Here is a 23,813-nt window from a genome sequence, read left to right on the forward strand (position 1 = left end):
TGCTCAAAGTCAACCCTGAAGAAGACTCAAAAATTGCCTCCAAAGAAGAAGAGTCAAAAGGTTTTGACAACAGCAAACATGGCGGCGCTGGAGGAGGTTAGAATAATGTACCTATTGAAAAGCGGAGGCAGCATTGTAGACAGAGGCGTCGACGAATGTCATTTTCAATACTATAAAACTTCTTCGTTGTGTCTCAGTTGAACCAATGGCTACACTGCTACGCTGTCCCCATGACTACCGGTGGTATTGCTTCTCTCTAAACTTTCAGAAAACGTGCAGAAGTACAGACAAAATTAACAGAGTGCTGGCAGAAGGCTATGTCCGTAAGCTTATCTAGCACAGAGAATAAATGAGCCTTAACACTCACTAACATCTGTCTTCAATTGGAAAGGGAACAAACTGCAATTATTCCTGGGTTAACTGCAGTAGTCACAGGTATTTATCGGCCCCAGCTCTGATTGGGACCCAGGTGAACATGCTAATTTTCACCCCATTACGACGGAGGCCTAATGGCTCGTTGCTTTCATCTGCGTCTCCGTTGTTCATTTTCCCTACACATTTAACTGAAACGCGCTCGCCTTGAGTTGAGTGGCTGTAAAACATTGAATAAACATCCTTTATATTCTTCTTAATAAAAGTCCCCTCTCGTTTTCTTATCTAAAAGCTTTTATTATGCAACAGCAAAATAAACATAAGTAATGTTGGGCTTTTCGTCAACAGTAACTCAACACAACTCCTGAGAGCAAATATGAAACTAAAGCAGATACCTGAAAGTACAGACAGCAACGCAGGAGAGCAACTCAACTTCAAACCACAGAGTTTCAGTCAGAAGCTGCAAAAGTACTGAGAGCTAAACACACAGAGACCTAAAAATGTCTTCCTCTGTGCTCTCCTGCACACACTTGGCCTTCCAGTACACATTAGCCAAAACCCCCCCAAAAAAAACAGAAAGGCAAACTTGTCTACTGGTTATGAGAAAGGAGTAATTCGGCTATTTTTAGCAGGCTTAGCCAGGTTTAATAAAACAACGTGTACGCTAATTTTAGTATAAAACTGTATAGCTGGGGATAAATGTAACAATGAAAGGTAGTTGCTGATTTAAGATCCACACTATCCAATTCTGTAAGAACTTTATTGAAGAGTAAAGAATAAACAGTTTTAAAGAAAGTGAACAATTTAAACAGACAGAAGCACTTCTTTAAACTTATCTGTGTGTGTGGACTGTATTCCTGGATGTGCATGTGTCACTTAAGGGTTTAGTCACATCATCAGAGTTGAGGCAGATGTAGATGGCCACCCCTTTGCAGGCTGAAGGCTTTGTGGGTCCAAGAGTGATAGCGTACACAATTGACCCACACTTCTTTTGGCCTCGAGTGTTCAATGTGCAACTGCAGAAATCCTCATAATGTAAGAGCATGTAACATTTCCTCCCAGATGTTTCAAGCAATGTTCAGACTCAGAAAACTCTGTAATTTATGGTGTGTTTCTTGCAAGCCATTGCTAGCTAGTTGATACTGTAACATCTGGGAAAACACAAAATATGTGGGAGAGTGAGGAAGGAAGTCAACGAGTGAATAAAACTTTAATATTACCTCGTCCATGAACATAATTTCTGCCCTAGTCATGTCAGATTTTCATCAGCTGCAGTGGTTCTTTAAAAGTGAGGATAACAACTCCCATGATCCCAGTCTACTTCACAATCTTATTAAACTACATCTTTTATTATAGGGGAAGAATTTACATATTGTTTTAATGAATTGTTACAATTATACCTACCCCAAGCAGCCATTACATAGCTAATTGTCTTAACATTTGGGCTTAAAGGTATCATGAGTGCAAGGCATCAATTAAACCGCTACTTTAGCGTGTGTAAGTCAAATTGTTGTATCTACAATACAACGAACGGTGATTTAATAAAAATGGCTAACGCAAAAATCCAGTTTTTGGTCATAAAATCCACAATGTTGCTCACAGAGACAGGTCACTCCTCCTCCTGTGAGCTCAAAAAGGAAATGTGAGCGTGTGAAGTTGATGACATCTGGTTGCTCAAACTGACTGTGTTACAACTAACCCGGTGTTGAAATACTCCCCAGTCTCCCCTGCTTTAATGCACTATATGGCCTTCACTGCACTGCTGCTGTCACTGGAAATGTCACCATCAAGCTAACCATGTGGTAAACCATCACCCCTCCTCCTCTCTTAACCCTCTGTGTTGTTACTGATGAGTAAAGTGTAAAGCATGTTTTTGTCTCTCTGTACGCCTCTCATTGCCATGTCTATTAAACATTTTCTACCCATACTCTGCTCTCAGCATGTGTGTCTGTGTCCTGTCTGACCACCTCCTCAGTGTCCTCATTACTCTGTGTGCCTGAATGCTACAGCGTATATATTGCAGTGACCACATCTCACTCTGCGGCCTTGTTCATTTGTTTACTTTAAGACAGTCTCCCTTTCATTCCTTTTCCTCTCTGTAAGCAGATTGCTGCCGAGGCTGCAACGTGTGTGACATAGTATCCCTAATTACAGCCGGATTACCATCTTGTTTGAAAGCAAAGACGGTTAATTAGGAGTCAATAGGCTGAATGGCACACTGATAGCAAAGTGCTCGCACACAAACCCAAAATGTATCGCACATGTGGATCATTTAGCCACATAATGCAGCCACACTGGCGTGGCTCCAGTGTGTGAGAGGCTTAACTATTATCATCACCTCTTTAGAACCATTTCCTGAACCATTTTCTGTGACTGAAGCAAGGACAAAACACCGATGCCGGAAATCGTTTGAGAGCCGTGCTGTCTTGAGAAAGATTATCACGATCAAAGGAGATTTACAGACATTCACACAGCCGCAACCTGGATTTTACTACCTACAGGTTAAAGTGCAGTTAGTATATATAAGACAGGTTGTTTTTAATGAGTCTCGTTATTAAGATGGTATAAAAAGGTTTTCTCAAATCTTTTTACTGACTCTTAAAGGGATGGTCCATCCCAAAATCAAAAATACATATTTCTCATCCCAGCTCATCAATTAACATCGTCTTTGTTGTGCACCGCTGCATTTCATAATGATGCACAAGGTACCCTTTACTTTGCCAGAAAGTCTATTTAACGCGTGATTAATCTTGTGTAACGGTGGCATTTGGGGAGGTTTAAGCACCAAAACTACTTGGATAGGTTTGGGAAAACATCATGTTTTGGGTTAGAATAAGTACGTGACGTGACGCATGTAATGTACAGGTTATACAAGGAATTTGCTTTTGGCAGGTGTCAGAGTTAAGATAACAAAGAAGACCAAGAATAAGAATAACCACAACAAGCTGAAAACAAGAATAATAATTTTTAAAAAAGAAAAGCTGAAAGCGAATATATACATACATTCAATACAGCAAAAATATACATTACTAATGCAAATTATAGCATATGACAAAGTGGGATTATTTCATAAATAGGGTACATGGATTCTGTTGGACTGTGGATATTTTGACATATATGTGACTATTTTACAGGGATGTGCAGTGTTTAAATATTGCAGGATATACATGGCTGTTATGTAGCTTTTAATAATATTTTCGTTTCACACAGGACACAAATCTCGATCTCCTGTGTGAAAGTCCAGTGTTCATTTGGTCTTTCCAATCACCCCTCCGCCTCCCCCAGACGTGGACTTTCTCACTCTTTTTACTACGTTAAAAGCCTGGCGGTGCGTCTCATAGAGACACAGATGGGTTTACATTACAGTCACTTGAAAGCTCGCTGCGTCAATCTCAGCCACTAATGAGTACTGACCATGGGGCGTGACAAAATGTTGGTATAGTTGGCCTGTAGTGCTATAGATCCATCTCGTTTGTGGGAATGTGAGTTGCAGAGTTTTGGAGATAATGGCCGTAGATGTGTTTGCTTTCTATAACATAATGGAACTGGAAGATTTTCAAGATTTCAAGATTTCAAGATTTTTAATCCGCAGACCTTGTTGTGAGCAGTTTCATGTGTAGGAACTATTTCTTATATTCCTCACAGAAGGAAGCAAAGTGCATCTACTCATGGATGAGAGGTTACAGCTCAGCCGAGGAGGACGCTGTTGAGGTTAACATGTCACGGGCATGAGCCTCCTGTCCACATGAGTTTATGCACGTTTCCCTCTGCAGTGATATGATTGGTGGACGGTTGAAAGAAAATAGTTCCTACATAAAACGGCTCGCAACGGTCTGTGGATTATCTTGAGTCATCTTATCTTGGTTGTGATTTGCTGTTGAGTTTTTCAAATGTATTTTTAAGCGCTTTGAGGGACACAAGCCAAGTTCCATTATATTCAAGAGAAAGAAGACATCTCTGTGATGTCTCCAGAACTGAGATTTTAGGGCGAATTATCCCCTTAATTCAACATTTACAAGAAGACGACCACCATGCCTCATAAATGATGTCATCAAAGTGCTGCTGTAACCTCAGCAGGGGTCACACACTCACCACACACAGCTTTTTTATCCCTCGGTCTCTTTGGCTAATCATATGCCTTAGTCATCCTCCTGTTAGTCTAATTACCACAGAGGAAGAAGATAAGGGATTTCACTGGGACAAATGAGTCCTTTCATGTTTCTTCTGTTGTTGTTGTGTTACTTAAATCTCCATATTTAAGTAGCTTTTGGAAAGAGCTTCTTGTCTCATCTACAGCAGTGTTCTGATACAAAAGGCCAAGCTAGTTATGCTAGTTATGTAACTGTAAGAGCAAAACTCTGACCTTGTTAAATTGAATATTTTATTACAGCTGAAGTGAAAAGCAGTAGCCGCAACTATTGAGAGATAAAGTGAAAGTGCTGAGCTCTTCATGTAACTTTAAGAATCAGTTAGAAGCATTGATGACTCATAAGTGGTATTTTTGTCTATAAACTTTTTATTGTTATATATAATTTTTCTTTTTCTCTATTTGTACTGCACGTTCTAACCGCTTTGCGACTTTTGCAAAGATTGTTAATGTAATTTTTCTATCTTTCAAGCAGGCACTGTTTTCCATTACTTCCCATACGGTAATTTCACATGAAATTTCCATTAGTTGTGTAGTTTATCATATTGAATATCATGTCTGCATTCAAAGGGGGAATTTCAGCACTGGAATGATGGTATGTTGGGCAGTCTTTGCAAAAGAAAGACACAAATATTTTTGAAATTGGTGCTACATGAGTAAAGAAAACAGATTTTAAAAAAAAGGCTGTAGTGATCCCTTTAGCTCAAGATGTAGAAAACCTACAGCAACCAGAATGCACTGGGCCTTCTCAGGGTGCTTCTATTGGAAATGTGGCTGAAGTGTAAAATCCATCAATTCCTACAAACATTCGATCATGGTACGTGTCCACTGGCTCTGTCATTTCCACGCTTCTCATCCGTTGTCTTATTTAAGAAGCCTTGCAATGCATTCTGGTAGCGCTGCAGTGTGTTTTGAGAGACGGGGCATCACATTGGCTGCACCTCATTTGCATAAAGTTGAGGTCTCGGCTACTTCATGCAAATCAGGGGCGTCCCCAACAACTCACTGCCTCTAACCACCACTAACCATTGTCAGTCTCAAATGATTGAGCAACTTCTCCCCTTTCTCCCCTAAAATGTTTTCAGAAATATATTTCGGCGAACTGTTTTTTGTAATATAAGAGAGAGTTTCCAAATGAACCATCATGTTGGTCTGATTTTAAAAGTAGGAGCAAACAGGCCACAAGCGAGTGATCATGCAATGATGTGTAGGTGTGTGTAGCCTATTGCTGGTTTGGCCTTCAACTCTGGTAAGTTGCACAACCCCTCTCATTCAGAAATGCCCCAGTGGACATGAGAGCTACTACCGTTGGGCTAAACCCTGATAGCATGGCCAGGTAACAAACTGGGGCAGTGTAGCTGCTTTAAACTGGCCTCATGAAAAACATGTTTAGTATATGATCACACTGTAATGTTGCTGTGTTAGAAACATACACAGTTGCCAAAAGTTTGCAGGAAAAATGGTAAAATACTTGCATTTGATTTGCAGAATGTTAAGCTGTAATGTAAAAATGTTTTCTGAAAATCTACATACATGCACAAAGTGCATCCTTTGTAGAGGGAAAGTAGATAAAACTCGCAAAAACTCTGGTAACGGTCCTTTAAGCATAATAATTAGAGCATCCCTTCCCCTTATAAATGTTGGCAGAACAGGAATATCTCTTAATTCTTTGGCCTAAGAACCAACTGAACCGTTATCAGCTACAATAACACCCCAGCAGCTACAGTTTAACTTCGCATTACCAAATGCATAACCTGATGATAGTTAAAAACATGAAATAAAGTATCTGGAATTGATAGTCTAAGAAAATGTAACAGAACACACAAGAAGTGCGTGCAGAACTTTTTGTAGTGTAGTTCGCTGTGGACAAACGTGTTTACCTAATGTGTTTTAATGTAATGTTACGCTAGACTTGTGTCTTTGAAAGTTTTTGTGTAGCTAAGAGACCTTGTAAAACATATATTGTGTCTCCAGTACAACAGCAGGTCTTGACACCTCATGAATCATAAACACCAACCAAAAGATTTCTGTAATAATGAATGGGTGGTGTAGCTGAAGCTTTGTGGGTTGTGTTGTTGTTATGAGAAAAATGTCCTTCATCTTCCGTCTGTAAGCAGTTTGGAGAAAGACGCTGTATTGGTTTATCCTTTTCCCACAAATGATATTGATAGTTTGGTTTAAGTGACCTTTTAGATCAATACTGGTCCATACTCATTAACACTGTGTCCATTTTCAGAAATGTGAAAAAAATACTAATACTTGAAAATGCCTAATTGATTAATTATCAAGTAGAAATGCCTTTTCTGTTTAAAGGAAGAGTTCACCCCAAAATAAAAAAAAAAAAAAAAATTTTTTGCTCATACCTGTAGTACTATTTATCCATCCAGATGTTTTTGGTGTGAGTTATAGATTTTCGGAGATAATGACTGTAGAGATGTCTGCCTTCTCTCAAAGATAATGGAAATAGATGTCACTCGGCTTGTGGCGCTCAAAGCGTCAAAAAAAAAAAAAAAAAAAAAAAATCCATGGTAAACTAAACAAGTTAACCATATCAGTGTGCAGAAGAAAGCGTGCATCTACTCATTATTAGTTACACCCTTTGCTGGTACAAGTACGAGCCTCTTGTCCATGAATGACGCATTTGGCGAGTGTAGTTCGGTAGAAAGAAAATACATCCTACATGAAGTTGCTGTTGAGTATTTTTTGTTGCCGCTTCGCGTGCCACAAGCCGAGGGTCATCTAGTTCCATTATATTGGAGAGAAGGCTGATATCTCCAAAAATTTTAGCAGCTCGCACTAAATCAACCTAGATGGATAAGCAGCACTACAGGTCAGAGGAAAAATATGTATTTTGGAGTAAACTCTCCCTTTAAAGCTTCCAAAATGGGAGGATTGTTTTTCTCTTTGATATCATGATTGCATACATCATTATATTTTGCTTCCTCTAACAAACAATGAACAAAAAAATCAATAGATTAATTCGAGAAAGAACATTATAATAAGTAGACTCTCTAAAAGAACATGTTGTATTTGTCAGCTCTCCCTATTAAGGATTTTTAAAACCACTGCACTGTGTGTATTTCCTTCATTCATAAATACATCTGGCTCACAGATGAATGACAGGATGTGACATCAATGAACGACACACAGATCTAAAACAGTTTTCACTGCTTTTGAATACAGAAGTTAAGTATACAGTTTATAATGTTGCTTTTTACATAATTGCAGTGTTAATTCTGTCCCATATTTCTGGTCAAATGGTCAAAGCTGCTTCCTGTTCTGCTGATCTCTCTCTCTCTCTCTCTCAGCGTGTGGCGGGCGGCGAGATTACACACCGCTCTGCCTGAACGCTGTGTGTTCCTCGTGCATCACATTCTCACAAAACTGGAGGAGGCGCAGCTCCGCTCGTCTTTGATAAAGACTGTATAGCAGCAGCAGCAATGGCAGCGCTCTAAATTAGGATTAGTCTTGGCAAACAGATGTTCCTCTTGCCTGCAGTCTTAAAAACCCATTCCCCCCCGTACGCAGCCAAAGATTAGCATTAACCTGGCTTAATGAACTTTACACTCTGTTGCAGGCCTGCAGGGATAATACAACAAGTCTATTGTTTATGTAATGTTTCCTCTTATTTTTAACTGCACCTTTTCTCTAACAGAGAAAACAAATGCAGCAGGCAGGCAGTGTGCTTACAGCGCAGAGAGATAACTCATTTACACTGTTAGAAATAAAGACGCTAACTAGAACCATACGGGGTTCCTTGGCTTGTCCCCCGTCGGAGAACCTTATATAAAAGTTACACCTGGAGACGTTTTTAAAACAAACAGAAAACAGATTAAATGAGCGCAGAACAGAAGAAGAAAAGCCGTGACATCAGACGCTGAGGTTCTCTACCTAGTGCCCAACACAAAGAGTTATAGCTGGAACCAGAACCCCCTATGAGAAGTTCTGCAGAGAACTCCTCAATGGTGTAATGGTTCCACCCAGAATCTTTTGCAAAAGAACCCTTTTATATTCCAAGGGTTTCATTTAGAACCTACATTTAAAAGATTAAATGAAATATGAAAGGACGCTATTATGGTGTGACAGTTCCACACAGAACCCTCTGTGAGGGTTCTGTCCAGAACCTTTTTTACCTTCCAACAATGCAGGTAAGGGTCAAAGTTTCATCTAGAACCCCCCCAAGGGGCTCTTCTGAGAACAATTTTTATTCCAGTGGTTTTATGTAGAACCCACAGAGGGTGATCTACTAACAACCATTTTATATTGCAATGATTTAATCTAGAACCCACACATGGGTTCTACCAAGAACCCTTTTATATTCCAGTGGATTCATCTAGAACCCACCTCTGACAGATTCAGTAGAGAACCTTTCTATGGTGTAATGATTCCACCAAGAACCTTCTCTGATAGTTCTATCCAGAACCTTTCACTCTTCATCAAGAAGCTACCGAGGGGGTTCTACTGAGAACCCTTTTATTTCCCAATGGTTTCATCTAGAATGCGTCCTGAGGGTTCTACCGAGAGCCCTCGTATACTCCAGTGTTTTATCTAGAACACACATGGGGGTTCTACCAGAATCATTTTGTATTTCAATGGCTTTATCTAGAACCCACTCAGGAGGTTCTATGGACAGAGAAACCTAATATAATATGTAATGGTTCTATCCACCATCTAACAGTTATACCTAGAACCCACCAAGGTGGATCTAAAAATACCTTCTTTATACGGGTTTCACCTGTAACCCTCTTGACCTCTAAGGGGTTCTAAAAGAACAAATTGTGTTCTACAGATGAGGCAAAAACACAAGAACATGAGTATGATGAGTTAACATGAACATTTAAAATAGAATTTGAAACACGGATAAACATTTGAATATTTGAGGGTGAGGATCTTTTAACACACATGCCTTAAATGTAACAAAGAACCCTTGATGAACCCGTTCTTCAAAAAAGGGTTCTGCAGAGGCAGATGGTTTATGGTAGAACCTCAGCCCTTCAGGAAGAACCCTTATTTCTAAGAGTCCAGGACTGATGTTGAATCAGAGGATGCATCTTTAACAGTGTGTGTGTATGTCTTTGTGTGTTTTATTGTGTCTGTCCGTGTGTGTGTGTGTGTGTGTGTGTGTGTGTGTGTGTGTGTGTGTGCGTGCAGCAGACACTGGTCAGGATTGTTCTCCTTGTTAAGTGTTATATTAGCATTGGCCAAGATGGGAGGAATGAAGCGTAACATTGCCTATTGACCTGCTGATTAAGCAGTAGCCGTTATTGCTCGAACTAATCGTACCTGATGGCTCCTCCAGGCAGACTGAGGGAGAGCGAACAGAGGGACGGCATAAAGTCCTGCAGCTGATGAATGTGTGTGTGTGTGTGTGTGTCCCGTCCTTTCTTTGTAACAGCACCAGGCATCTGCTTGACCTTATCTGTGAACTACATTATCGCGCTCTGTAGTGGTGGACGGTGCGGGCCGTCGGGGGGTCTTTGCATTGATCTTTTTTCCCCAATTTCTTTTGAAGTGGATTTTTCTTTGTTCACCGACCTGCAAAAGCTCCAGGACTCAATGACATTCATTATATCAGGGTCAAGCAGACACTTATTGTATTGTGAACTCACCGGCACCACACATAAAACACCCGACCTGTTTGCTAAAACAAAACGACACATAAAGGATTGAAAGATGTTATTAGAAAGACAATATGGTAATTAAAATATTGAAGTGTTTTATATTTTGTTCACTGCTTCACGGTCGTCCCTTAAAGGTGGAGTCGGTAGGATTTGTCCGTGCTGTTCATAAACACACCAGTAAAATAGTTGATTGCTGAGTCTCAATCCCAGGGAGTCTAATATCGTTTTGGGCTGGTAAAGCACAACATACATACATACATTTACTCTGAGCTGTACTGTTATTTATCCATCTAGATTGGTTTGGTGTCTCTGGATTATCTTGAAGAACCGGGTCATGATTTGTGGAAAGAAATTTTGATGCTTTGAGCACCACAAACTGAGCGCCATTTAGTTCCATTATATTTAAGAGAAGGCCAATATCTCCAAAACTTGGCAATTCTCACTGAAACAATCAAGAGGGATAAATAGCACTACAGGTCAGAGGAAATATGTATTTTGATAAACTGTGCTTTAAAAGGAAGATTTTGGGAAATGTTCTTATTCACTTTCTTGCCTTGTATGTCCATTAAAACATACTGGGAACAGGTACCAAGCCTGCCAGCATCCCTTAAGTCTGCACATTACATGTACATCAGTGCTTAATCTGTACAGAGACCAAAGTTTAAAACCGACGAGGTGGGAGAAGTTCCTGCTGGAAATATTTCTTAACTAGGAGCAGTGATAACAGTGATAACAAGACACTCAGACACTGCATCAGGCCAAGAAATATTCCAGCACATGACCCCCTGCGAAACTTACACTTGTCCTTTTTTACAGTTTGTTTTTTTGTATAAATTTAACAAGATTTTAATGTGTTAATTAGTGAGCTTTAGAGGTGTTGGTAAGCAGATTTTGTTATCATCTCCCAGAGCCAGGTTAGCTGTTTCCTTATGTTTCCAGTCTTTGTGCTTGAACTATTTGTACCTTTCAACTGTATGCTAAATATGAAGTTACTGTTTCATGTCTGTGGCTTCATATTTATCAAACATACACACAAAATGGGATCCATCTTCATCTGTGTCTTTATTTGGCATTTCAACCATAAACAGCTGGTGCATAGTGAAACAAAGCAATGTTCCTCAGGGAGGTGCTACACAGAACTACAAAAGTGACCTAAAACCTAATAAGACTACGTAACATACATAGACTACACTAAACTACATAAGATTTCACAAAGTGCATTTAGTTTGGTTAGTCCCGCTGTGTTCCCTGGCTCAGGTCACATACTTGGCCTGAGGATGTATAGCGAGAGCAAGACTGTGCAAAAAATGCTAAGGCAGCGCAAACTTTATGCTTATGTCCAGTTTCATGGGATTGCGTAATAAAAAGTAAAAAAAGGTAAATGGTCTTTTGACTTTCTGTAACTTTTGCAGTATTTTTGGGGTCATATGCCCAGTGCCTTTCATCCTCATGTCGTTTAAAATGTACATCTAACCCTGATAAAGTGAAAGGGAGATGTTTTATATGTTCTCTAACACCTCAGGTGAAACACATTATACCTGCATATTTTATAGAGAGGAAGAATTCATCACACGAGCGATGTGAAATCATTCACGGCACATTATATCTGAGTCGGCACAGTTGCTGGCACTACGTTACATTCTGCCTTTGTGGCCTGAAGTGTTTTGGCTGAAATCCATTTCAGAATCAACATCCAAGAAATGAGCTTCTGACTGCGCAGGACTGCACCGGGCCTGTGATACAGTCCAAGCAGCTTTTCTCATTAGTCATGTTTGCTGTATTGTTTATGAGAACAATCCGAGGTCGCTTGTAATTGACTGCACGTATTGCCGAATGCTTTTACCTCGCATTTCCAGCCAGTAAGCACCTTACACCGCTTCAGGCAGCTATTGAATTAATGCAGAGAGAAAGTGGAAGGTGATGTTCTATTTCCTCCCATCTTTGTTCATTCCTTTCTGTCATAATTTCCCTCGCCGAGCCTCCAAACCTCGGGAGCTCCTCGGGGCCCGATGCTGCTGAGCGCACTAATGGATATCTACTGTCCCTGAGCCGCGCTGTGCAGACAGGATTTTGCCTCATTGAATATTGTGTTAGGTAAATCCTCATTAAGAGTGACTGTCCTCCATGACACTGAGCGAAAGGACTGGAGAGAAGAGCAGAGAGGCAGGCAGAAACAATGGTACCAATTTGAGCTACACTCTGCTGTATTAGCACTGTGCATTCATGGGAAACAGCTCTACTAAATTAAGCAACAAAGGCGTAGATAACAGCAGAATTCACTGACAGTGGTGTTTTTTTTGTTAAAATATACTGAAACGCACAAAACCAGCTTGTCTTCTTCATGTTGCTTGTTTCGTCCAATCAAAAACCCAAAGATATTGTGATAAAAAAAAAAAAAATGCTAATCCTTAACAATCTAAAAGCTGAAACCAAAGCATTTTTGGTTGCACCACAAAAAAAGCAGCGTGAGTATAGACATATATATGAAGACGCTGCATTGACCTTTGCATTGAACATCAGTATCGCTGCTAGATTGGTGCGGTCAAGACTGGTCAAGACTGAAACCAGTGGAAGCTACAATTTTTCTGGATAAAAAGCACTAAAATGTTTTCCATTTATCAACTGATTTCAATTGGTTGTTTTGTTCAAGGGTTTATGATCTACATGGGGTAAGTAGATCATAAACCTTCGAACATTACGAGTCATTGAAATCAGTTAAATGTTTTGGTGATTTTTGTCCAGAAAATGGCAGTTCCCCTGTTTACTGTTTTGACCAGTCTTGACTGGACCAATATGGCGGTGATGCTGATGTATTGCAGCAATGGGCCAAAGCGGCCAATGCAGCGTCTACCTGGTATATGTCCATGGCAGCATGTCTTTACTTACTGAGTGATGAAGTTGTACCATTGGTCAGTCGAGGGTTGGAGCTTCACCATTGGCTGTTGTCTTGTTGCTGAAAAGATCAGTTCAAATTTATCACAAGCAGATGATTATTAGAACCAAATTGTTTTGTTTTTCTTTAGCTATCATGCAGGTTATGATCTGACTGACATTTGTATTTCTATTATTACATGAATATAAAGTAATGAAAGGGACAGATTTGCCATTTTTCCTTCACTAAGGCAGCATTTCCCAACTCTGGTCCTCAGGGCTCACTGCCCTGCATGTTTTAGATGTTTCCCTGCTCCAACACACCTGATTCAAATAAGCTCATCATCAAGCCTCTGCACAAACCTGATAACAACCTGATCATTTGAATCAGGTGTGTTGGAGCAGGGAAACATCTAAAACATGCAGGGCAGTGAGCTCTGAGGACCAGGGTTGGAAAACGCTGCACTAAGGAACCTTCAATCCAGTTGACAGGGGCAGCTTCAACCTCAGGTGCTTTCCCAACATGCATCACTAACAGACTTTCAGTTTCTGGTGGTTTGGATAGACCACACAGGTTAGCTCGAGGAACGCCGCATTCCTCTGCTGCATCTCACTGGCTCGATTATGGCAGTTTATAACATCTGTTTTATGGGTTGCCAGCTGGTGTTTCTAATCCTCCAGCAGGACACTTATTTTGTTTTTTTAAAAGTAGTTCTTTAGCTAATCAGTGTATGCACTTACCTTCTAGAAACACCTGCAAATATTTGGACCAAAATCAATTTATGAACAAATTATTGAACTTGAAATAGTCAACTTTTTTGCTTTTACTTACAATTATGAAATAAATGTTGATTGCACAGTGGAGTGGCGATACAATAATCATACCATCCATGTTTAGATTGATTTGCCGTCTGCAAACACCTGTTGTCTTTGCCACAGTAAAAACTGAAAAGTTGTCAGTTTCCACTTTAACATTTATAACTCTAGACTGGATGACTCTACCAACAAACCATAAGCTGCTTTTATCAATACTTTATATCAGATCTACAAAATATTTAACATTAATAAAGTCATTAGACACAACCTATAAAACTTTCTATAAAACTTGCCTTAGTAGAAAGTAGTACCACTATCATATACGTGCTCAATATATAGGAGCTGGATCTGGCTGGATTCAAAAAGCCACTCTGTTTTAGATAGATTGATAAACTCAATTCTCAGTTCAGCTTTATTAATCCCTGCGGGGACAATTAATTTTGTGGCAAACACAGCACATTACACAGCAATTAAGCGACGAACATGAGAAACACAAAGCAAATGAGAGGCGGAGGGCTCTAATGTGGTCAGCAGGGCTCCAACAGTGCTGCTTAAGTATGTCATTTGTGAAGGGTAAAACATTTCCTGAGAGTATTGGTGATAGGTCAGCCAAGCGTGCCTCCTCCCCATGTCTCACCATGACCCAGCTACAGTTTGGCTGCTGAGGCCCACGGAGCTGCACAGGCCCGCTGCGTTTGAAGCCGAAGCACTTCCTGAGCTCCAGCCAGCTTCCCTACAGGGCTGCTGTGACATTAAATCCAATTATAGATTTCTTTAAATGCCATTTTATCCAGCGGGGAACTGTGGCCTTTGGAAAAGCAAGAAAACATGACCACTGTGTTCTTCTTCCTCCTCCTCCTCTTCTGCGGTCTTGCCTGTAGCACTTTGTCCTGCTGTGAAACAACAATGCTGGATGTGTGCTTACTTGGCCTGATGTAGTGCTGTTGTTTTTCTTTGCCCTCCTCCTCCTGTGCTGACCCCAGGATACACCCCAGCCCGACCGCCGGCTCCATCACAGCAGCCTCCTCAGTGAGCACCATTCAGGGCAAACCATCACTCCGCCGCATCAAGGGCCGCATCCACAGGAGCAAGAGTCTGGACAGCATCGATCTCCTGGACTCCAATGTGAGTAAACCGACTCAAAGGCCAACACAGTGCATTAACAATGAGCTGTATCACCCGACCACAGACACTATAATGAATGGCCAAAATGCTAGATACTGATTCAAAAAGGTCCCTCAGGAACTGTGCAGGACAATGATTAGTCCTGCAGGATGTTTTGTTTTTTACTTTCCATTCATTGCATTGTTTAAATGTCTAAAATCTAACACCAGAAACATTCCACAAAGTAAGTTAGGATCTGTTTTGTTTTGGGTAAAAGCAAAAAAAGCAGTGAGATAAACAACGCACAATGAAAAAATTCATCATCATTAAAGACGTTAAAGAAAAGACGCAACATATGTGGGATTGTCACCAGAGGCCTGTTGCACTAAAGTGATTTGCGTACATGCAGATGGCAAGCGTTGGCAGAGTCACATTTCACAAATTATGGTTTCTCACAAATTACATTTAGATTAATTTAGCAGGTCCTACAGGGCTCTTGTCTGCTCATGTAAGTATGGAGTTTGCTTTGATTAGTGGAGTGAAGTGTCAAAATTAAGGGAAAAAGAAAAATAATGATGCAAATTGCAGCTTGTGTGTTGCAAATGAAGGATTCATCTTGCTTTCGTTGTCAACATTTTTCAAGTAGTTCTTTGTTGCACCACACTACAAAAATATGATGTGCGTTTTGGTTTATAAGAACTAGAATCTGCACCGCTAGTCGTTGCTGACAAAATTTTTCCTTAATTAAAGGAATTGTTCGACATTTTGGGAAATCTGGGAAACGGCATGGAGATAATTATTTTAGCTGTTAACGTTTAGCGTACTTTTCAGCATCATGGAAGACACGAAGGCAGTACTTTTGTTGCTGGGTACTTTGAGAGTCAGTCTTCATGTTAAAGTTTCAGCAACAAAGGTAAAAAGTGCATTTCCCAAAATGTCAAAACGTACTTTTAATCACTTCCACATTTAACTCAAGAAGAAATTCCTGAATTTCATCAGAATCAGAGTTGTTATATTTTATCCCTTTTAATTTTGACTTCTCAGCCATTTATAATCTGTTTTTAGATGATAAAAGGGTAAAGGGGCTGATTAAGTTTCATATTCATAAGCTGCAAAGAACAACTGCCTGATAATATCATGTCAACTGTATTAAAATGATGACATTCAGAGTCGACATTCACTATATGGTTTCTAAGAAGAAATTTGGTTTGAGCACCAAGGTTGATGTTTTATTCATAGACACAAACCAATCGTTCATCCATATTCACATTCAGAAAACAGGTGTCTTTTTCCTTAAATACCTCAAAATGTGCTCAAACGCTCAAGGTGAAAGTCTCTCTTATATTCATAGTCACAGTAAATTATCATGAAATATCCTTTGCCGAGTGTTTTTCGATACAAAAGGCTGATTAATTCAGAAAGCGGCATTTTAGATTCAGAGCTCTGATGTGCATAAATCAAAGCAGACACAGTTGTAACACTCACGTGCACTTTGTTGTTTCCAGACAGAGCGGTAGACTGCTGGAGGGCCTCAGCCTCAGGGGAGTTATATCGTGTTGACAGCTCAGCTATGACCTGACTGTGAATTCAGCTCAAACGCTCCATCTCATTAAAGCGTATCACAAAACCACTGAACTGCTTCAATTATTGATACATGGATTGGTCAGCAATTTCTACATAGGCATAGACTTCTGAGAATAATAGAGTTTTTAATGCCACAAAGATACATGCATTATATTTATCTTTAACGCCTGCGTAAGTTCGCGGTGCTCTGTGTTACTGAGCTTTAAATCACACTCTGACATGCTGATTTATTAATGAACACGAGTGCCTGCAGACATGCTCACATACTCACAATGACAACGCTAAGATGCTGTAATGTTTACCATGTTCACTGTCTCAGTTTAGCATGTTAGCATGCTTATGTTTGCAATTCAGCACTAAACACGTAGCACAACTGAAGCTGATTGGAACGCTATTGCTTTTGCGGGTATTTGGTCATAAGTACTGGACACAGTCGACTTGTATTTAATGAAAAGTCAGGATTATCAAAGTTATTATAACTCATCTGGATACAATGAAGACAGCACTGACCCCTTTCAAAATAAAGGTTTGATAACTAAACTGTCTTTGCTAGATTTTTAATTTTTGGTGTTTCCATGATGGCCTTGTGGGCCACATGAAACCTTTTTCGTGGGCTGCATTCGGCCCTCGGGTCACATTTTGCCCAGGTCTGCACCAGAGGGAAAGTCAGGGCATCACCATAAAAAATAGGATTTAAACGGTACCTACATTTGGTCCTATTTGTACCCAGATCTGGGAAAAAAGGACTATTTGTATAGTTTTGCTTGCAGCCACTTGGTGAGAATCTGGTGATACAACATGTATCATGATACAGGGATTGTGATTCACTATATTGCAATATGTCGTTAACTATAAATGACGTGATACATTACTATTTATTTTAATCTAATTTTAGGAAACTTTTAAGTGAAAAGAACACAGCATCTTATGCATAAAATTTGGGTTAAAAACATTTTTATGCAATCAGAATAGAGAGGATTGATGACAACATTGCTATCTAGCAGTCAGGGTTTCAAACTCAACATAAAATGAACCACTGCCACAAATTGATAAAGTATCACAAAACAGAATATCCTGATGCTTGATATTTTCTTACACCTGTATTCATCAGTGTATAATCACCTGAAAATGTGTGTTTTTTCCTCTCAGAATGAGTCGTTTATATCTACAGAGGGAGTGTGTTGCAGTGTTGCATTGCCATGTTTCTACAGTAGCCTTAGGTTTTGCTACATGCTTGGATGGGTAGAGTGAGACAAGGTGTTTGCAGTCTACAGGCTCACTGCTGGATGTCATTAAATCTTTCACACTCATCTTTTAGGCCTGTGCATTTGCTGTGTCCTCACAACCCATCTAATCGTTGATGAAATGTTCCAGTCTGGCTAAAACAGAGAATCTGGCAACAGTTGTCAGTCTTTGTCTCAGTCATAAAGGAATTGTCATGATTAACTGAACAAAAGACCTACATTTCAAAAGTAATTACAAAAGCACCGTTCAGTCCCCATCCAGTAAACCTGACTGTGAAATGCTGGAGGTGGATGCTTTTAGGCTGTGATTGACAGATTAGTGGTGGCCTTGATTTTGAGCCATGCTCAGCGATCATAAGCCTTCATCTGAATGGGAAAAAGGCAGCGTAGTGTCACTGCATTCTCATATCCTCCCCGCTCTGTACAGTAAGTCATACACAGAGTGACTCTGCCATTTGTCTTTACGGCCTGCCACTCTGAGAACGCTTCAAACGGCTCGAGAGGCCACTATCTCACCAGAGACTGAGAGCTCAGCGCAGGGCTGCTGGCCTTTCCACGTTATATATTTCTTTTGTACAGGCTGTGTGTGCACTAGAGGAAAACTTGCTGACTTTGCCCAAACTCAAATGCAGCTGATGGAAGTAACGGTCCGCCTTACAGTGAGTGATGAGACTGCAGGATGCTGAGCTGAGGAGCAGTTTCCATTGCATCCTGCTAAAATGTCACAACAGACACAACACTGCCTCTGAGCCGGTGGATGATCCGCAGGCGAGTTCTAGCAAACAAAATCCCACCTGATTGGCTGTTTCAACAGAAAACAGAAGATATTAATCAACTGAGTGTATGAATTTAGCTCCATAACTATCATTGCACATCAGCGTGCAGCTAAATAATCAATAGTAGTTAAGACTTTGTTTATATCGATTGCTTCTTTTGATTGCTTTTCTCTCTTGATAGTCAGGGGAGGACTTTGGCCCCCGGCCCACTCCCGCTGTCATTTGTGTTGGCAAGCAGTGCACTTGTTCACAGAAAGCTTGAATCAGATTTTAGTGCTAAGGCTGCAGAAAGCACAACAGAGATGAAGAGAGGAGGGGGGAAACTACAGTCTTTTATGCACCCTATGCCTTTGTGTAAAGCAGGAGTTCTTTTTCCGCGTTCATCAACAACACCTTGTCCCATTTCAAAGCAGCAGCGTTTACAGTATTTCTTAATGCTTCAGGGAGATGCAGAGTCCATCTGTTCGAGCATTACACAAAATCTTATTCTCTGTATTATTTACACCGCTAATCTCTCGTACCCAACCACTCGGTGACTTGTATTTGCTGCTCTAAAAAAGACAACCTCAGGGATTAATGTCACCTTTGCTTTGCGTGCTATGTGTGTTCTCATATGGATCAGTGTTCAGATGATTCAGAATATGCATCTTATTCTTATGTCCATTATATTAAACATCTTTTACACACATAAAACCTACAGTTTATCCCTGGTGCAGCATGGATGCTAAACTGAGGTGGCTATCTCTGTTTCATGTACCTTAACTTTGGGAAACATCTCTTTTTAACTATATATTTTGGCTGATGCTATTTGCACCTGAATTAGAATAGCAAATTTGCGCCCAGGGTGTATACAGCCTAACATGGCATCTAAATGCATGGAAGAGCCAAACCATGATCTTTCCCTAAATTTGACCAAGTACTTTTCTTTCATAACCTAAGCAAGTAGTTTTGCTTCCTAAATCTTAACCAAACTGTGACTGAAAATAATAAACAACTGGAATTAACAGGCACCTGCAACATCACATTACTGTCAGATCTTAGTCCCTCAGGGCAGGACTCAAACCCTGCATGAAAGACTTGTGCTTCACCCACTCACCCACCACAACCTCTTTTCAACAGTAAACTTGTCACTCTTTATAGCTAAAGTAAGGAGGTCGGCTGTAAATGTGCCTATTCATACCTATTCATACCCGGCTGCAAAAAGACAAAATTTATTGGTTTTCAGTTAGCAAATCACATAAAAGTGTACAGTGAATATTAGTGATATAAAACACAGCAAACATAGAGTACAGGCATGAGGAGATAATAAATAAACAATAAATAAAGGGTGTTTCTGAGATCAGTGTGCAAGACCTTTAAACATGTACCAGGCTGAAGCAGGTTATACCTCAACATAAAGAAGTATGTAAAAGGTCTTCATATATTATTAAAAACATTATATTCATTTCAAAGAATATACGATATATTTTCCCTGTTTCTAGCATTTCTTTAATCTTCTTTCCCAGAGTGTAAATATAGACAATGCAGGCAGTGCAGCTGCACAAGAGATGTGAGGCCCGTAGAGAGATCAGGCCCTCCAGCAATATGTTGGGTGGAGAGTGTCACATGCAATTTATATAAAAGTAGTTTTCATATACATATAAACATATAAAAAGGAAATAAACTATACAAACTATTGAATTAAATTAATAATTTCTCATAATGATTTTTGGGCAATATGTATGTTGATGTTGTACAATTTTAAATCTCCCTTTGATCATGTGACAAGACAAGATTTGATTGTTTTCACCTGCCAATATTATATGTACATACTGAAACACGTTGCTTTTATTACAATAAATAATCTTTATTAATGTTTTAGCTGCCTTAAGTTCAAGATCATGTCTCTGTTGATATGATATCGGCTGTTTTTGTGCCTTTTGGAAATGATGCAAAGGTCCCAATGGGGGGGAAATAACAAAATGTCCAGTATATATGAAAAGCTGCTCCCATAGAAAGATGGTACCGATGTCTGCTCTGGCCCCCGCACTATTCTGTTATATTTCCGGTAGATTTGAGGCATTTTTGTGATCCTGTGGAAGAAGAAGTTCTGGGTGAAAGTGGTTCTGGATTTGAAAATGAAAGATCCAAATGTAAAATGTGTGCCGCGCATTTGCCCAACATCTAAAATGTTGTTTTTTTAAAAAAAACAATAACCATCTTATGCAAAGGCCGGTCACATGAACATTTTTTGGGGCAAGTTTGGGGGAATGTGGACTGGTGGTTCACACAAACACACAAACTGCTCTCCAATTAGGATAATATCTTGCCAAGAGGATTTCACTTTCACACTCTCCCATATACAGTGGCACGGTGTCGAAAGATGTTGTTTTTAATGCAGTGTTTTTCCTGCCCTCTCAGCTGTTTGTGGAAAATGTTAAAGGAATGTTTGCTGCAGAGGCTATAACCAGGTGAGTTGCAGAGAAACAGCCACGAGTGCATCAGCAGGAGCAGATGCAACTAAGCCAAGATGAAAAGCGCAATTAAATTAATTACTCCTTAACAGATCAGGATCAGTCACCAACTGGGCCTTGAGCTTTGCCTTGGTCAAAGTCTTAATCTCTTATTAGTTCTGCTTGCCCCATCCCGCTTCTTAAAATCCCATCCTTGGCTGCAGTCTGCCATGGACAGAGGCGCTCCCCCCCTCTAACCACCACCAAAAAAAGCCCCGGCGTAAGCATTTATTCGCTGCTCAGTCTTCGGAAAGTGCTGCAGATGCATTTACGGAGAGAGCAACTGCAGCTGAATTAACCAATCTGCATATTCAGGGCCTGTTAGAGGGAGATTGTTCCCGTGTGATGAAGGCTTGGAGGTGCACGAGGGTGGGACCGTAAGCGAGACATCACCACGAGGGCCCGTGGAAAAGAGACGGAGGGAAGGAGGGAGGAGCAGAGCGTGGGGGGTGGGTGCAGGAGATTTATCACGACTAACGCTGTAGGAGGCCTTATTGGAAGGAGGAGAAGGGGGAGGCACTGTGATTGGGGCAGCAGCTGATTTTCTCTAGGTGAGACAGGTCTGTTATGTAAGAACTGAATCGAATGGAGGCTTCTTTTTTTTTTAGTCCTGTAGGTGATAAGCAGTGCTGTGGGGGTGGGGGGGCGGGATGGAGGTGATGGAGGGGGGTTGTATGTGACACTGAGGAGGAGGTGGTCATGTGTAAAAGCGTGTGAAGGGTGCATGTATGGCTGCGTGGAGGGGATGGCAGATGTTGGGTGTGTTTCTGGAGGCTGTGACTCAGGAGCACGGTCTGCCTGTGTGTCCTCTGATGGGGACATATGGCAGGTCACTGTAGGCACTCTCCACTGTGTGTATCTAATACCATCATGTCACACATCTTGTAGCAATATGTTGACTTTACAGCCTCTGCAGCAGTGACTTGTCACTTTTTTACTGCTTGTTTTTTTTTTTTTTTTTTAGCATACAGCATTTCACAAAAGATAAAAATAAAACACGATAATTACTGTGTAAATTATGCATTTATTATTATATAATGTGTGACTAGTAAGTCTGTTTATGGTAACTGATCAGTTTTGTATTAAAAACAATGATTCATTGTTTATTCCAGTGGTTCTCAAGTGGGGTCCTTGAGGGTGTCCCAGGGGGTCCTCAACAAAAAGCAGACTAACAACACAACACAATGACAGAATGACTATTTTGTAACGGGTTTCAAAGACCAGTGTTTCCTCTGTATTTATTTAGCCTTGTTGCACCACCACAGCAAAGACATTACCACCACTGCAGTACGTGACACATAACATGGTGTGAGCAACATCTTTCAAGTCAATTTAACATGTACACTGTAAAGCAAAAATCTCATCAAAAGGTGGTCTAATTTGTGTGAGATTAGGGGTCCTAGACATTAAAAATTTTAGAACTGTTGGTTTAATCTATAAAAGTTGATGGCTGGTCGTGGGCGATGATTGAGAGGGATAATTTTTTATGAGTCTATGCATTGTTTTTATGGAAAACCCTGCATACTATGCCTTAAATGTTAAACAATGACATGAAACCAAGAACAGCAGGAATACAACCAGCCCGTATGTCACATTTTTAGAGGATGTTTTAATATTTAATCAACTAAAATGTGCATCATAGCTGACATCTATTATCTAAATTTTGCTGGAGGCCAGTCTTGAGTCTCCTGAGGCAAACTATGGAAGCCAAATCCCCCTCAGAATGAGGGAAATATAAAATACAGCAGCTCCAGACAGATTTTATTTTTCTTGTTTTGGCTGAGAAATGGCTGTTTAGGGAGTAAAGGTTGCAGACCGCTGGATGAATAGATTGATTGATTTATCATTTCAGTTCTCTTATTATTATCAGAGAAAATAATGCCATAATTCAGCAGTGTCAAATTCAGTGTCAAATCACACGATGACTGATTCAGATCGAATGAGATTTAACGTCACAACACGACACAGCACCATTCACATGCATGGTTAAAGGAAAACATATTAGATGAAAAGCTTTTTTTCTCATTTCCTACATAAAGCCAACAATTATTTGAATGAATGAAAGGAAGACACATGTGCACATTTTGTGTATTTTGAAGTGTGTGTATCTGCTGCAATGTAGTGACTTTACAGCATCTGCAGCAGTGATTTGTAAGATTTTTACCGCTTGTTTTCAAAAGTACAGCATTTCACAGAAAATAAATAATAAAATCAGATAATTGCTGATGTTAATTATACATTTATTGCTATCTAATGTGTAATCAGTGCATGTGTTTTATGGTAACTGTTCAGTTTTATATTATATCTATAAAACAAGATGCCCTAAAATGGATTTCATGTTGTTCTCAGCAACACAACTGGATCAAAATACCCTCGTGTTCATTTCTTAAAGGCTGCTGGGTGAGGATTATAAACAGCAGAGACCTTGGTTGTCAGTGGAAGATTTGAGGAAAATGACTCGTGCCTCTGAATTGTTTTTATGGCCGGGCTCGTGTCCCTCATCTACAACAAATCATTTCAAGAGAGAAGACTCAAACCCACATAAATCCCAACAACTCTATTGACTTTCCCGCATGATTTATGTCACGAGGAGGAGAGACCTGGACAGTAAGCACCATCGGCAGCAGGCGACGAGTGAAAACACAGCACTAAACCAAGATCTCGTGCAATATTTTCCATTCCAAAAACACAGTCCCAATCTATTAATACCACAATAACAAGCCTTCATTATGATTTCAGCTTATTTTTTCAAGGAGGGCTTGATGTTCATGTTATCACCCCCCCTC

General features: G+C 40.1%; 1 protein-coding gene across 8 annotated transcripts in view; it reads left to right on the forward strand.

Moving 5' to 3' along the window:
* The window catches only part of tjp1b (tight junction protein 1b), a 90,403-nt gene that overhangs the window by 14,176 nt on the left and 52,414 nt on the right, over positions 1-23,813 (forward strand). For all 8 annotated transcript variants that reach the window (XM_084734782.1, XM_084734783.1, XM_084734792.1 and 5 more), the window contains one exon: positions 14,811-14,952. In XM_084734782.1, the coding sequence (XP_084590908.1) occupies positions 14,811-14,952 (142 nt within the window). The remainder of the gene's footprint in view (positions 1-14,810; positions 14,953-23,813) is intronic.

The sequence above is a fragment of the Lutjanus erythropterus genome, chromosome 13 (genome assembly GCF_056507025.1).
Source record: "Lutjanus erythropterus isolate fLutEry1 chromosome 13, fLutEry1.hap2, whole genome shotgun sequence".
Lineage (NCBI taxonomy): Eukaryota > Metazoa > Chordata > Actinopteri > Lutjaniformes > Lutjanidae > Lutjanus > Lutjanus erythropterus.